This window comes from Eurosta solidaginis, chromosome 4, assembly GCF_040869045.1.
Source record: "Eurosta solidaginis isolate ZX-2024a chromosome 4, ASM4086904v1, whole genome shotgun sequence".
Taxonomy (NCBI): domain Eukaryota; kingdom Metazoa; phylum Arthropoda; class Insecta; order Diptera; family Tephritidae; genus Eurosta; species Eurosta solidaginis.
The window spans coordinates 67,827,849-67,844,504 of record NC_090322.1 but is presented as its reverse complement, the minus strand read 5'-3'; the positions used below and the strand labels follow the sequence as shown (position 1 = coordinate 67,844,504).

Genomic DNA, 16,656 nt, shown 5'->3' with positions numbered 1-16,656 from the left:
TACTAAAAACATTTGTATTCAATGTTAATTATTTATACGCTATCTAAATATATTCATTGGTATATTTATTTAAAGGTATTGCTTTCGAGCAAGGGAAAATAATGCCAACACCGGAAACTGTGCCTTTTCGTCTTACTCGTGATATGGTTGCACCTATGGGTATTTGTGAGACAGGTGGAGTTTTTAAAAAAGCGTGCCAAGCAACACTAGAAGTTTTGCGGAAAAATCACTCCGTTATAATAACAATACTTGAAGTGTTACTTTATGATCCGTTATATATTTGGAATGTAGTACCATCACCAGCTGGCTCAAAAGGTTTTGATATATATTGCAACTATGGCGGCATTGATTTACATTAATTATAAAATTCTAATGTTGGTTTTATAGACGACGAAAAGAACTTAACAGCGCAACGTGCTCTACTGTGTGTACAACATAAGTTGGAAGGTAGATTAAGTAGCATCACAGGTACAGTCGAAACCGATGTACAAGTTCAAAGGTTAATAAACGACGCCGTATCGAGACATAATTTGTGCCGTTTATACCCTGGATGGGATCCTTATTTATAAATATGTATTAATGATAAATGTTTTTGTTTATATTTTGTTGCACTACTATTAAATATTGTAATTAAACTTCCATTCAAAGATAACATATCGTATTCTTTTTAAAATATAACAGTTCGTCGCTTAAGGCAGAAATAAGTAGAACGAATTGCCCAAATCTTCGGTTTGATGGGTAAGTACAATATATGGCCGCACCCATACTTTGTTAATAAAGTTGATTATAGTATTTCTTTTTTAATTCCATGGGTGGTTTGATTGGTAATTGATTATTCTAGATGATGCCACGGCTTCAGTAGCGTACCTAGAATATTGAGCGCCCGGGGCAATGGATGATTTCCCGCCCCTACCCTTATATTGTTTTACACGTTTCTCATTTTACAAACTCCGTAGACTAAATTCTGTAAGACATTTCCAGAAAATTGTTTACAATTTTCATGCTTTATTTCATTATCAATAAACAATACTTTCAATAGTTTTTAAGGGTTTGATATTCTCTCGTGGCCACAATGTTACATAATATTGTGATACAGTGAGGTATTGTTAACATGTGACTTGCGCTTTGCCAGTAATTTGAATTTTAAAACAAGGGCTCGCTTCGTATCAAATGTCAAATTTCTTCGTGACTTCTTGTATTACCAGTAATGTTTTATATTTCCTCCACAACAAAGTTTGTGACGAATCTGAAGAGTCACCTGAAAAATGAGGTCATAACGCGACAGCGATGGGTATTGACTTCCGGCAGCCGTTCGATTTACATTATGGGTGATGAGGCGGCTGATGTTGGAACTAATTACTTTGTTGTTTTATATTATGAACTAACATAACCTGCATTTTTTAGGTGGTATTTCAAGCTCGTTACAAGCTTGTTGTGGATAAAATATATTTCTCTCTTTGGAACTTTGCAATTTTTTCACATAGTTTTTCTTATCATTAATAACATAATATTGAGACGAATATTAGCAACACTAAGGGATACTATCATCTCTAAGCCAACACTAAGCAGTGGCTTGTATGCACATCAATAAATCATTATGGCTATACATATGTCCACAAAAGCAGCGGAGAGTAACGCACAAAAACATGCATATATCTGAGATACTTCCAAAAGTATGCAATAATTTGTGCAAGAATAACTCACATATACACGCGCATGGGCTGTGAGAGAAGCTATAAAATCGTGCATCTGTAGTTATAGCTGAGAAATGTATAGCTGCTAACTAACTAGTAAATTCTAGAAATAGAAGCTCCTAGAAAAATGTCAACGAGGAAATCAAGCAGTATAAAAGCAGCAACAGTTGAGGTACGACAATTCAGTTTGGTTTAAGCACGCTATCTGTCGAGCATTAGAAGTGTTATTAATAATGGCCATTTTGAATTATTGAATAGTGGAGTTATTTATTCAACAGTTTAGTGATTCGAACGTTAGTAGAAGGTTGCAAATAAGAGGAATTGCACTAAATTCGTTACAATATGATGAATAATTTCGATATGTTTTGGTTTCAGATAAATCTAATAAAAACAGAATAAAATGAAGAGGGATAAACCCAGTGGTGAGCAGTTTCGAAAAATGAAAAAGCAGAAACTGCAGAATTCGGCGAGGTCAAAAAACTTGATGGAAGCTTTCATTAAAAAAGGAACCATTGCACAAAGTCCTACTTCTTCGAGTGAGGACTAGACTTCAGCTGAGGAAACTGACATCGAATGCGATAAGGATGCAGATGAAGTCAATAAGAATATTGAAGAAAAATCGGAGAAACATTTTTCAAACGTATGTGGAACCAGCGATGGACATGATATTTCCTCAAATCTCCCTGAAGATAATATTCCTTGGCGTGATCCTGCAAATGATGTCAACCGATGTGATCCTGACAAGAGTCCAAACGCAAGTGGTTCAACTACAATTTTTACACAAGATGTAGGAGCTTGGCCGGATAAAATTGATTCATCTTTTCGCATTTTGTTGGTTAGACAAGGCACAAGCAAACTTCAAAATATTGATGCTAAATTTCCACAGGATGGTACCGGACGATCTTTATCCAAAATTTGGTTCGAGAAAACTTTGAAAAATGGTGAACAGATCACTCGCACCTGGATGTGTTTTTAACCGATCAAAAATACTTTATTTTGTTTTTGTTGCATCTTGTTCCCACAGAAGAATTATCACAGCAGTCTGAGTAACTTTACCAATGCTTCGGGGTTTTCATCGTGGCGTAAACTTAATCCACATGTCCAAGATCATGAAAATGGCCCTGCTCACCGTTCAGCTTTCTTAGAATGGAAAGATTTAGAACGAACTCTGAATCAAGGTGGAGGTATCGATGATGATTTACAACGCCATATTGCTTAAAAGGTAAAATATTGGAGAAATATACTGGAAAGAATAATTACAACGATTCAAATTTTGGCTCAGCAAAATTTGGCTCTGCTGAAATATTTGGCCGAATTTGAACCTGTCATGAAATCTCACTTTAACGCATTTCTTCCCAACCAGGATGCATATCATATTTTTCTCCTAAGATTCAAAACGAACTTATCGTTCTGATGGGGAACAAAGTGCGTGAGTTTCTCATTTCCCAGTGTAAAAATGCGAAATATTACAGCTTGATGTCCGATTCAACTCCGGATTCCGCACATGAAGAACAGATGTCTCAAATTATCAGATTTGTCGAACTGAAACCAAATTCAGTCAAAATCAGAGAAGGCTTCATTGATTTTATACCTTTGAAAGTCAAAACAGCACAGCAGAACGAGTAACTGAAGCTATTACGAACAAACTATACGAAGATGGATTGATCCTGAAAGATTGCAGGGGTCAGTCGTATGACAATGCACCAATAATGCCCGGTATCTATACAGGAGTCCAGCAGAGAATCGTCGACCTGAATCAACAAGCTTTTTTCGGTCCTTGTGATAACCATTCACTCAATTTGGTTGGAGTACACGCAGCCCACATCAATGTCCGCGCAGTATAATTTTTTGGATTAATACAACGTCTTTTTACTTATTTCTCCTCGTCCACAAACAGATGGGACGTTCTTAAAAAATACGTGAATATAAAGGTCAAAAGGCATTGTGAAACCAGGTGGAGTTCGGAAGCTGAAGCTGTAATGCCAGTATCAACACAATTGGACGAAGTCATCTTAGCGCTGGAACACTTGAGGGACACGGTCACTGAAAATATTGATACCAGAGAAGATGCTGCAATAGTTATCACTGCTATGGAAACATTCGATTTCGTCGCTCTTTTGTTTTTTTGGGCAGAAATTCTCATAATATTTGATAGGGTTCAGAAACGGTTACAAGAAAAAGGAATCAGTTTCACTCATGTACTGGGACAACTGCAGATATTGACAGACAAGCTGAATGATTGGAGAATTGACTTGTGCAACCATGCTATTTGTAAGGCTAAAAAAAAATGTAAGTGGGGTGTGAGTACAAACAAGCGAATTCGAAAAAAGCGAAATATGCCAGGAGAGACATTTGAAGATGCTGGATTGAATTCAGAAGAAGAAATACGACGATCTTTGATTGAAATTTTGGATAAATTTTCGATGGAAATATCTACACGTTTCACAAATTTGAAGAAGCTCGAAGAACGTTTTGGCTTTCTTTGTGACTTTGAAAAATTAATACATCTTCCCAGAGACTCATACAAAGATAAGCTTCTAAAAATAAAAGAAAAATGCCAGAAACTTGCAGTGTTTTATCTAGATGACTTAGACAACGAAGAGCTGTTCAACGATATTCAACACGTCCTACTTTTACTGAAAATAGCGAAGAAAAACGAAGAGGAAATTGGATTCTCGCCTAAACAACTTCTGTTATATATTTCGCCAATGGGATGAGAAGCTTACAAGACATTAGCGACAGCTTTGCAAATATTACTAACAATATCTGTTTCAGTTGCTTCCTGTGAAAGATCATTCAGCAAACTCAAATTGATTAAATCTTACTTGAGATCAACCATGAGGCAAAGTAGATTAACAAATCTTGCAATTCTTTCGATCGAAAATGAAACTGTTGCAATGTCGAATTACGAGGATATAATATGTAGCTTTGCAGAGATTAAAGTTAGAAAAGTTAGTTTTTGATTTTTTTAATTGTGTAAGAGAAAAAATTTTAAGATTGTAATGTTTCAAGATAACATACATCAGATAAAAGATTCATTTTCCATTAAAAATTGAAATCCAATGTTGATGTAATATTTCTACGAATGTAAAACTCGATTTCTCAGTAATAAAAAAATTTGGTGTAAAAAATTTTTTTTCGAGTATCATTTCTTCATCTTACGGAACAGCGAAAGTCGTTTTGCCGCCCCCAAATCATTGCGCCCGTTGCAACCGCCCTCCCCCCCTGCCCCACTCTAGGTACGCCAGTGCACGGCTTTTTTGTACCAATTCGTTTTTATTTTGTTTCCGATGTTGTGGATTTCCATGTCCAGAAAAGCTAATTTGTGATGTTTTTCTTTTTTTAATGTAAATTCTAATTTGTTGTGTTGCTCGTTGAAAGTTTTTAGAATTTCGTCTACGTCTATTGCCCTAACAATAGCGAAAATATCATCTACATATTTCGTTATGTATTTTATATTTGTCTTTAGATTTTAGCTCAATGATGCTGTCGTCAATAATTTTGTCTAGGACTATGTCTGCTACTGTGGGTGATAGAGAATTTCCCATCGGCATCCCATAAACTTGCTGGTAATGGTTATTGTCGTATACAAAGCAGTTGTTTTCTCTCAGGTAGCAAAAAGATGTAAGTCTGATATGTTCAAAACTGTTTGTATCGTCTTATGATTAAGTTAATTTCCAACAATTTATATGTTTTTCGTTTTTGTGTAATAAATAGAAATCCCTGAGGAAGACGCAAAACAGCGTCGAAACGCATAGGATGAAGAAGTAAACATTTGATTTATTTTAAAGCCGGCCAGAAAGCTCCAAAAAGTACTATTATACAATTATAAAACTTGGCATAACTATTAACTTATGGCGCTGTGAAAGCACCAAACCGAAACAACTGGGCAAGCGTTGTATGTGAATACGGCATTGGCTGCAAAATGCAATACCGCGTATAATTTAAAAGTACCTGGGCGACCGAGCTTTGCTCGGCAATCTTCGAGTATGCCGCATAACATACTTTGTTCTACATGTCATCATTATATGTACATATATTATATATTTTTACTTACCAATATTTGATTTCCTTAAATATAGATTTCAAAAACATATCAAACACTAACCGCAAAATGAACTGGAATGAAAAATTTTAAATGGGTAATTCCAGCCTTATACTAGGATTGTTATGACAATTAGTGAAATCGAGAACTAAGTTATTTAGTCGACTATCTTCATGCGTCGAATTATTAATTTCAAATTTTTTTTAGTTATGCACTATGAAAGTCTCACAATTTTATTACATTCCAAAAAATTGTACATTTCACGAATGACAACTATGAGTTAGTTTAATTAAATGTCGACTTACTTCCCTAAGCGCCATCTGTTGGTAAGTAGTTAAATAGATGTCGTTTTCAAATTGAACATATGCAACGGTAGCAAATTACCATGGTGAGATATGTTTTTGCTATGGTGACAATTCTTTCTAATAGTAATCTGTGAGAAATTGCAATTATTCATTTCATATTTGCCAAAAATATTCATTTAAATATATTTTGCTAAAATTTGCCACGGTGCCTTGATATTGCATTTCAATTTTCACCCCTATTCTGCAATTCGATTACGTTCCCGTTCTACGCTCCGCTTTAGTCGAAGTTTGGTATTCTGCATTACGACGGAATCGTAAAGAGAAGAGGAAGAGCAAATAATTTTTCGAAATCAGCTGTTGGTACGGAATGTGTGAACATTGGAACAAAATAAATTAAAGAAAATTTGTAAAAAATACTGAAAAACGTTTATATTTTATTATCCACGCCATTTTGTACAAAAAAAAGCAATAGAATATATTGCCGCAGTGTTATATTTTTTTGAGTGAAGTGCTTGTAGGGTTATCTACTTTGTAAAATATACTTTAATTTTGTAAATTATTTTTATGTTCTTTTACTTCAAATGTTATTTCAAAATGAAAATTTTCAAATCAGTTATTTTAGAATTGTTAAAATGTGAAAATAAATAGTTTTTGTGAAATTGATATTCAACAAATAAAATAATAATATTTTAAAGAAATAGTTTTGTCTTAACTATATTGGCGATTCTAACAACGGACCTAAATTTATTTTAGTCTATTTATTTTAGTCTCTAAATGGGAGCGTTCGACACCAACTCCATAAAAATATCACAGATGTTATTACGGATTCAAGTGTTTTATCATATAATAATGAAGATATTCAGGCAGGTTCTGAAATTCCAGTGAAAGTGAATATGAAAATGAATCTTAAAACGAGTGAATTTAAATTTGGTGTTCTGAAAAACGAATGTTTCGTTCATTTTAGAGCTCGTTTTAAATTCACCCTTAAAATGAACTTAGCATTTGACAGTTGTCAATTGATAAAGAAAAAATAATACATTTTAGGGAAAAATAAAACTTAAAATAAAAAATGAGTGCTATAACAACGCTTTCGTTTATTATTTTGGAAAATGAGAGAAATGGAGAAGAAGCTCTTCATAGAAAGATACTCCGTGACCACTCAAATCCATTAGATGTGCCGGAATCTGCGTAAGTTTGTAGGGCATGCAGTGTATTCTGCTTTTTACATAGTGATTCCCATTATAGTTTCGTGTCCAGCTATCGTGTTAGCAAAGAAGCATTCATTATGCTCTTAAATATTGCTGCGCCACATATAAAGCACACTTCGCTTCCAACGACACTGCAAATGGCTCCAACATTGCGATATTTAGCCGGAGGTGGCTTCCAAAAAGCTGTGGGTAAGGATAGCTACATCGCTATGGGCGAAGCACGGTATCAAAGGTGTTAAAAGAAGTGCTGCGTATTTTGGAAAAATACTTGTGTCCCCGGTGGATTAAGTTGCGAATGACAGAAAGCGAACTGACTCAATCGAAGCAACATTTTCAACAACACTTTGGGATTCCTGGAGTAATTGGCTGCATAGACGGGACGCACATACAAATAACTAAACTTAATAAAGATCACAGCATATTTTATAACCGTAAGGGTTATTTTAGCATGAATGCAATGATTGTGAGTATACAAATATAAAATCTAAAAATATAAAATAATTTAAATAAGTAAATTATTACAGATATGTGATTACAATATGGTTATTAGAAGTGTTGATGGTCGTCACCCTGGGTCAAGTCACGATGCTTTGATATGGAGTGTAAGTAAAGCAAATGACTCCTTCCAACGCCGTTATGAGAATGGAGAACGTGGTTCTTGGCTTTTGGGTGATGCCGGATATCCACTTCAGCCATTTCTGCTAACACCGTTCAGAAATCCACAAGCTAACACAGCAGAGCATACGTTTAACCAAAAACATTGTTCAGGACGCAATATAGTTGAAAGAACTATAGGGTGTTAAAAAGCCGATTTAGATGTTTAGCTCGTACTCTTCAATACCAACCGGAAAAGGTTGTACAAATAATCTTGCCGAAGAAATATTTAACGATTCTATACTTTATGACAAAGCTGCATTAATTAGAGAAAACATAGCCAGTCACCTTCATAGAAATTCGTGAAAGTAGAAAACACAAAGCAAATACTTTAATTATTATATTAAAATCACATTTCAGGTACACAAAATTAATCACATTTCAGGTGTCAGTTAATAAATTAAAATTTGATACTTCATTACATAAATTACAAACTAAGAATCTAATTATTGTTTCCGCTTTTGTTATATTTTAAATGTATTTTAAGTTCAGTCAGTTCATTTCCTTTTGTTTTAGCTCATTTTCCGTTTGCCGCTGTCTTTCCATTTCAAGATGGTGTCTCTTTCTTTCGGCATTGCCTTCACGTATAGCAGTCGTCGTTGCCTTTACTGCTTCACAGAGAGTTTCAACTGCTCCGCTCACATACACAGTTGCCTCAATACATCCTTTTAAACCATTTACAATGTTTTTCATTTGTTTTGTTTGCTCGCCTTAAGGCAATCAGTTGCAGAAGGCTCAGACCTTCGCGAGCGAGATAATGCAGCAGCTCTACTTGTAGATGGCTGGTCATCATCACTTGATGAATCTGAAGGTGTCTCGCTTTCTGCAGCCCCGTAGTCTTTTGTGTTAGGAACACCTTTCACAGAAGTAATCAAGTTACATAAACGGGCAATTGCATCTTCTGTTGGGGTTAGTACATATTTGTTGTATGGTCCACCTCCAGTTGCCCTAGCTTCTTTGTTGTTATGAACGAGTTTCCTTTTTATAAAGGCTTTCCAATCTATCCAAACCTGCCAATTGTACAAATTTAAATAGGTATAAGAAAATACACAAATTATACAGAAAAAATTTAATTTTGCACCTTTTTCCAGCCAGAAATATCCTTATGAGGTGGGCCATGCTCGTTCAATTCCACTACCACCTCCGCCCATAGTGCATCCACTTTCAACTTGCCACCTTTAATGAAACCCTTTGCAATATGTGGGTGCTTCTCCATAAATTGCAGTAAAACTGTTTCTTGGCGTACATTTTTATGCTTACCCCTAAAGTATTCAACGTTAATTTATTAAATTGGCGTGTGTTTATTGCGATTTAGTTAACTTACATGTTTTCTCTTGCCAAATTCACCAATTCAAATTGAAGCGAATGCTAACCGAATGTTATCTTGTGAATTCGTTTTCTAGAAAATGCCAAATCACAGGGCGTTCATTTTGAAAAAAATGTGAAAATAAAACAGTGGAAGTGAAACACAGAACACCTTTAGTCGAATTCAAAATGATTTTGCTTGATATTCACTCGAAAGTGAGTTACAGAACCTGCCTGATTGACTTGAGGACTGCGAATTTCTAAGATACCAATATAACTAAATTTAAAGCGTTACAATATTCATTATTTTCGATAGATAGATTAAATAGATTAAATGATAAACGGCGCGCTATGCAAGCAACATTTAGCAATGAACAAATCGAGATTGAAATGCATTTCCAATTAATTATACAAACAAAAGAAATAAATATATTTTTGGACACTTAACCAATCATTAAGCCAGTCGGGTCAACCTATAAACAAATCAAGATTACACATCCCACATGCTCTACTGCACATGTTTGTTAGCGAGGATATATTATTATAAATACAAAAAACATATGACTAAAAATATTAGTTTTTACAATAACTAATTATATTTTAGTAGTAATACACATACTCTATAAATTATATTTAAAATGAATAATTTAAAGATAAAATCATGTACCTTATATAAGTTAGTGTTTTCATCCCTAAACATTTCATAAAATATATATATATATATATACAAATTGGAAATTTAAACCATTATAAACATCAAACTATCATATACAAAAGAAAATTCATGTACAATTAATAAGGGAATGTGTACCCAACAAAATATTTATATTCATAAAAAGAAGTTTGTTTCCTCAATCTTTTGTTACATAATGAAATAAAAAATTAATCTAAACAAAATAATTCCATTTAGAATAATAATGTTGCATTATTAAAAAATGTGTATTAATTGGTTCAAAACAAGAGTCAATTTATTATTTATATTAATTATGTATACTCTTTCTCCAGTTTATAATCAAAAACACATAAATTTAACACATTTAAAAAATTTTACAAACTTCACTATACAAGTAAATTCATATTTAACAAACCAAAGCGCAAAGAAATAACTTAAAATTTATAAGATCAAACTAATTAATATAATCAATTTTAAAAAATTCCAAAATATTTCTTAAAATCATGTGACAATTTCATATCTACCTCAAACGAATAACGGAATCAACTTTCCATTCCTTATCAACAACTTCGACATACATTATGCAGAGTACAATTATATATTGAGCATATATTCTGCATAATGCAAGTTTTTAATTTTTGAATGATTGTGCACACAAAGTTGCCCTCTACTATCATTCAACCTCATTCTAATTTCTTCAAAAACATAATTATAATTGACAATATTTTACACAGCTATTAAGTTATTTTTAACCTCAACAACATAGCAATAACACAACCTAATATTAATATGCATAAAATGTTATTACAATTAGTAAACAATAACAACACCTACCGAAAATTAAAAAATAAAATAAGCTATCAAGTACATCGAATCATTAAAAGATTGAGTACTTACATCATACCAAAAATACATTTCTCAAAATTCTGACAATTAAAAAATAAAAATACAATATATCTACGACACAAAATTCAAACATTTTTCAAACTACAACACAAAATTCTTACAGTAATCAATATACACTGTAAATTAACATTTAAAAATAAATTTTTCGTTTCACTAGAGGGGAGTATATGTAGGGTTATCTACTTTGTAAAATATACTTTAATTTTGTAAATTATTTTTATATTCTTTTACTTCAAATGTTATTTCAAAATGAAAATTTTCAAATCAGTTATTTTAGAATTGTAAAAATGTGAAAATAAATAGTTTTTGTGAAATTGATATTCAACAAATAAAATAATAATATTTTAAAGAAATAGTTTTGTCTTAACTATAGTGCTTTCATAATTGTAAGTGTGTTTTTGTCGTTCTTTTGGCCAATTCCCTGCCGTGGCCACCAAGTCTTGTTAAAACGGATTCCTGCACGAATATAGTTGACATTTTCTGAATTTTAAGGATGCTAATTTCATTGCACTGGCCTAAAATACTTTATAAAGGTTTATTTATTCTTTCCGCAAGGATTGTTTACGTTTTTGCTTCACCTTCCTCTACGCCGGCAGCTTGCTTTGGCATATAACTGTATCCAACGAACAGACACAAATTATAGCTGCCTATTATAATGGAATCAATAGCCGCGGCATTATTTATGGAGTTGGAAAGCAACGCATACGAAAATTGCCAGGCGAGAATGGAAAGGCAAATATTGCGAGATTTGTGTAATCCATTTGAGATGAGTGACGAATTGTAAGAAGTTTAACTCAAAAGTGGTAAAGTTTAATGACTTATTTTCTTATTTAGGTTCAAAAAAAAACTTTCGACTTAACAAGGATGCTTTCAAGTATGTGTTAGATACTTTTGCGGGGCAAATACGTCCAAGGACTTCGACATCGACATGTTGTTTTTGACCTGGAAACATATAAAAAACTAATATGTATATATTGCAGAATTAATACGACACCGGGAACTGCTAGTGAGAAACTAACTTTATTGAAAAGAACAAGACAATAAGGAACCTTAAATTTACATTATATACTTATGTTAGGTATTGTAATATCGTAAGTGTTAGAGTTGCCAAATACATACATATCATCTTCTTACCCTTTTATTAAATGTGCAAGTATGTACATTATTGATATGTTTACTATAGATTTAATTTGATTACATGGCCGCTCTTTGCTTTATTTACATATTTCTTTATTTATGCTTATTATTATTTTTCTGTACCTAATTCACCTCTACTTTTCTTGCTTCGACTTCGTGTTACGATTATGTTTGATTCCGGTGATCTCGACCTTTTTCGACTATCTTCACTTTGAAAAGTAATGGGACTACTTCTAACATATGTTGTATTTGCTTTTCTTATTTGATCTATGTGGACATGTTTTTGATAACCATTTACAACAATAACAAATCTTATATTACTCAACTTCTTTATTATACGTCCAGGTATCCATTTGACTTCGTTTCCAAATATATTTCTATACAATATATTTTCGTTTACTTTAAAACTCCTTTTTATTTTTCCCTTCTCTTCCCCTTCTTGAGTAGTTGTAACCTGTTTCTGAATTTTGTTCTCTCTCTTCCTACCTTCTTTGTTCGCTAACACATCTAATAACGTTCGAGGCATATATGTAAACATTCGGCTGGCTGGCCTTTCGTTGGTAGCCGTCGAGGGGGTGTTGCGGTATTTAAGCAAAAAATTTTGTAATTTTAATTCCCAAGACATATTTTGCATTTTCGGGTCAACTAGACTCTTCTTTAATGCCTGCTTCACCGTCTGTACTGCTCTTTCTGCACTTCCATTCAACTGAGGATGGTAAGAGGGAGATTTCAATACCTCTATACCATTGGAGTTACAAAAGGCTAAGTATGTATTTGAATTGAAGGGAGGCCCATTATCGCTCACTATTTTCTGTGGTAAGCCGAAAATCGCAAATATCCTTCTCAAAGCATCGCAAAGACTTTTACCGTCTGTACGTTTCATTACTACAGCCTCTATCCATTTAGAGTACACATCAAATAACACTAAAATCGTTATGTTCGAAATTTTACAAAAGTCGATATGAACTCTTTCGAACGGAAACTGCGCTAACTCCCATTTAGTCAAACTAGGCGGTGGATTATTTTGAAAAACACTGCAAGATTTACATTGCGTGACCCAGTTCTCTATGTCTCTATCGATGTTCGGCCACCATACATATGAGCGCGCGATTGACTTCATTCTCACTATACCTACGTGACTATCATGCAAGAGTTCTAATACTGCCCTAACTAACGATTTTGGAATCAGCAATCGATCCCCATAAAAAATGCAACCATCTTCTATTGCCAGTGACTCACGCTTAGAAAAATAAGCTTTTAGCTCTGTTTTCACAGTATTCGGCCAACCTTTCGATTTAATTATCTTATATAATCTCTTTAAGATTTTGTCCTTTCCTGTTTCTTGCCTGACTTCATCAATTTTTATGGCCACATTATTGATACTAACTATTTCTTCTTCTACTGGTTTATCCAGTGGAAGTCTCGATAGCCCATCAGCGTGCTGCATATCTGAGCCTTTTCTGTAGCGGATTTCGAAGTCATACATCGATAAGAAAATCGCCCACCTTTGTAAACGATTAGCTGCTACAACGGACATCTCTTTTTTTCTTCCAAAAATCGCTCGTAGCGGCTGATGGTCTGTTTGTATAGTAAATTTCAACCCATAAATATATTTGTGAAACTTTTTTATTGCAAACACAATAGCCAATGCCTCTCTATGCAGCTGAGAGTAATTTTTTTCCGCCTTGGATAGTGTGCTTGATGCAAACATAACCGGTTTCTCCTCGCCATCAATAATGTGTGATAACACCGCTCCAACTCCGTACGGACTAGCATCGCACGCCACAACAATTGGCTTCGATGGATCATAGTGAGTAAGAACATCAATGTTGAGAATGAGCTTTTTACTCTTTTCAAAGCAAGCACTATGCTCCGCTGTCCATTTAAAGTCAACATGTTTGCTATTCAGCGTATACAAGCACGACAGTTCTCTAGACAAATTTGCTACACATTTATGGTAAAAATTTACCATGCCTAAATAAGAAGCCAATTGAGCTTTATTTAACGGCTCAGGAGCGTTTAAAACCGCTTCGATTTTCTCTTGGCTTGGTCGAATACCCTCTTGACTTATGGAGTATCCTAAATAGCAAAGTTCCTTAGAAAAAAATACGCATTTCTCTTCGTTCACTCTTACGTTATACATATTTAGTTTTTCTAATACATTCGTTAAATTCTTCTCGCATTCCTGTTGAGTAGATCCACCTACTAAAATATCATCAAAATATACGTGAACTTTATCCAACCCTTTCAAAATCTCGCACATTATACCATTGAAGATTTGGGGCGCGGTCTTCAGCCCAAAAATTAGTTTGGTATATTGAAAAAGACCAATATGTGTATTAATTGTTAACAATTCCCGTGACCGCTCAGACACTTCCACTTGTAAATAAGCACCCATTAAATCAATTTTACAAAACACATTCCACCCCGCCATTCCTGCTAAAATGTCATCGATTCGCGGAATCGGTATGTGTTCAGTTTCCACATATTTGTTAATCGTACGCTTGCAATTAACACACAGCCGAATTTTCCCGTCTCCTTTGTTTACAATAACTACGGGACTTGCCCATTTACTTCTCGTAACTGGAATTAACACTCCCTCTTCGCATAATCTTTTTATCTCCTTTTCAACACTAACCCGTAGTCCATAAGGAACTGTTGAAGCTTTACAAAAAATTGGACATGCGTCCTCTTTTAGTACGATCTCCGCTTTGAAATCTTTTATTACTACGTCATTGGATTTCGTAAATACTTTTCTATATTTCGCAATTATACTTGGCGCAGCAGTTTTTATGGAGTGGCAAACATTTTCATCTTTTCCGAATTCCAACATTCTCCGCCACGACGGTAATAAAATTTCAAGCCAAGTTCTACCTAACAGAGGAGTAAAGTCATCATATGTGTCTAATACATTCATATATAAATTAAACGAATCATTTTGTACACGCACTTTTACTTGGAGTTTACCTATTGAACAAATGCAATCACCGGATATCAACTTCATGCTTTTTCTTCCCAAAATCAATTTAACTTTCTTAAAATATAAATTATAATGAAACTTACTTATAACTGTCTCGCTAGCACCTGTGTCTACTTCGAATTCAATAGTTTTTCCACTAATATTTAATTTTACTTTATGCGGTCTTATGTTCTCTACTGTTTTACAATTATTTAAATACCTACAATCGTACTCAGAGTTCTCTTCCGCATCACTGCTTTCACTTTCATTGTCAGCTTCCAAATTGTTCACGTTACTCTTTCTAGGTTGTCTGCAATACCGTTGTATGTGTCCAATTGCACCACATCTAAAACACCTCACGCGTCGTCTTTCTCGCCGTTCTTCTTCTCGTTGACTGCCGATATTTTTGTCAGTTTTCTCTCTTTTGTCATTGCTATTAACTCGACTGCTATTTGATGTTCGCCTCTTCTGGTCTCTCGAGCTTGTTCTACCACCATTCAATGCATGTACGTGACCATCCCCTTGTTTCATAGCTACCAAGCTTTTGGTTGTCATTTCCATTGCTGTCGCAATTCCGACTGCTTTCTCAAATGTCGTAAGTTCTGTATCGTTTAAAAGCCGATTTTGAATTTTCTCCTCGGAGATTCCACACACAAACTGGATTAGTAATGCTTTATCTTGGAATGTTCCAAACTCACAATGTTGGGCAATTTGTTTCAATTCCACGACATACTCCTGCAACGGTTCCCCTGTCCTCTGTGACCTTTTAAAGAATTTAAAGCACTCAGCGATCACGTTTTTCTTCGGCATGAAGTGCTTTGATAAATTTTCAATTAGGTCGTCGAATTTGATCGTCGCATCAGTTTCTGTTTTAGGAGCGATCAAGTTGACCAACACTTTATAAAGGTCGGGACCTCCTAAGCTCACCAGAAATGAAATTTTTGCGCTATTTTCAAAAACATTATTCAGCGACAAAAGGTGCTTAAGTCTTCTAGCGTATAGCGAAAAATCCTCGCCTAACACGTAAAACTCGATACTTCCAACAAACACTTTATTTGCCATTGTTTCCTGTTCACTTTTAATATATTTCTTGTATATTAAAGCAACATTTATTGTTTAACTTTTGTACAAATAAATTACACGTGGTTTCTTCCTTATTTCTCGTCGCCAGTAATATGTATATATTGCAGAATTAATACGACACCGGGAACTGCTAGTGAGAAACTAACTTTATTGAAAAGAACAAGACAATAAGGAACCTTAAATTTACATTATATACTTATGTTAGGTATTGTAATATCGTAAGTGTTAGAGTTGCCAAATACATACATATCAAAAACAATCATCATCAAGCCTTCTACGTTTCTTAACAAGTTTTACTTACATTTTTGTAAAAATTTTGTTATAAATTAATAAAAAAATAAAAAGAAAATATTTTTTCGCCAACTAATTTGCAACTTAGAAAAACGGAACTACGATCGAAATGCAGAATACAAAAGATCGAACGATTCGAAGTTGGATCGAAAGAGACTGGAACACAGAATACCAAAATTGCCACATCGAAAAAATTCCAATCCAAATCGAAATGCAGAATAGGGCTGTTTATTAGCGTGTGTGAAATTAGGAAAATTAAGTCGAATCAAGTGTAAGATTTTTTTACGAAAATTTTTATGTTTAATGTGCTCCTTTAAAGCTTTAATAGAATATGAGTAAATAGAGTACTATTTCGTCTAACTACCCCAACCCTAAATGGCAACCCTGCTCAAAAAT

At 34.0% G+C, this 16,656-nt stretch overlaps 2 protein-coding genes across 9 annotated transcripts in view; one reads left to right on the top strand and one right to left on the bottom strand.

Annotated features, from left to right (window-relative positions):
- tefu (Serine/threonine-protein kinase tefu) overlaps positions 1 to 652 on the top strand; it is a 261,095-nt gene extending 260,443 nt beyond the window's left edge. For 6 of the 8 annotated variants that reach the window (XM_067782012.1, XM_067782010.1, XM_067782011.1 and 3 more), the window contains 2 exons: positions 76 to 315; positions 388 to 652. In XM_067782012.1, the coding sequence (XP_067638113.1) occupies positions 76 to 315; positions 388 to 569 (422 nt within the window). In that variant the 3' untranslated portion in view covers positions 570 to 652. Of the gene's footprint in view, positions 1 to 75; positions 316 to 387 lie in introns of those variants that run through there. The other 2 variants (XM_067782015.1, XM_067782014.1) reach the window with 1 other exon arrangement.
- The window catches only part of LOC137249931 (uncharacterized), a 281,596-nt gene extending 265,623 nt beyond the window's left edge, over positions 1 to 15,973 (bottom strand). Inside the window, exon 1 of the mRNA XM_067782024.1 lies at positions 14,991 to 15,973. Within this exon, the coding sequence (XP_067638125.1) occupies positions 14,991 to 15,948 (958 nt within the window). The 5' untranslated portion in view covers positions 15,949 to 15,973. The remainder of the gene's footprint in view (positions 1 to 14,990) is intronic.
- Positions 15,974 to 16,656: the final 683 nt, after the last annotated feature.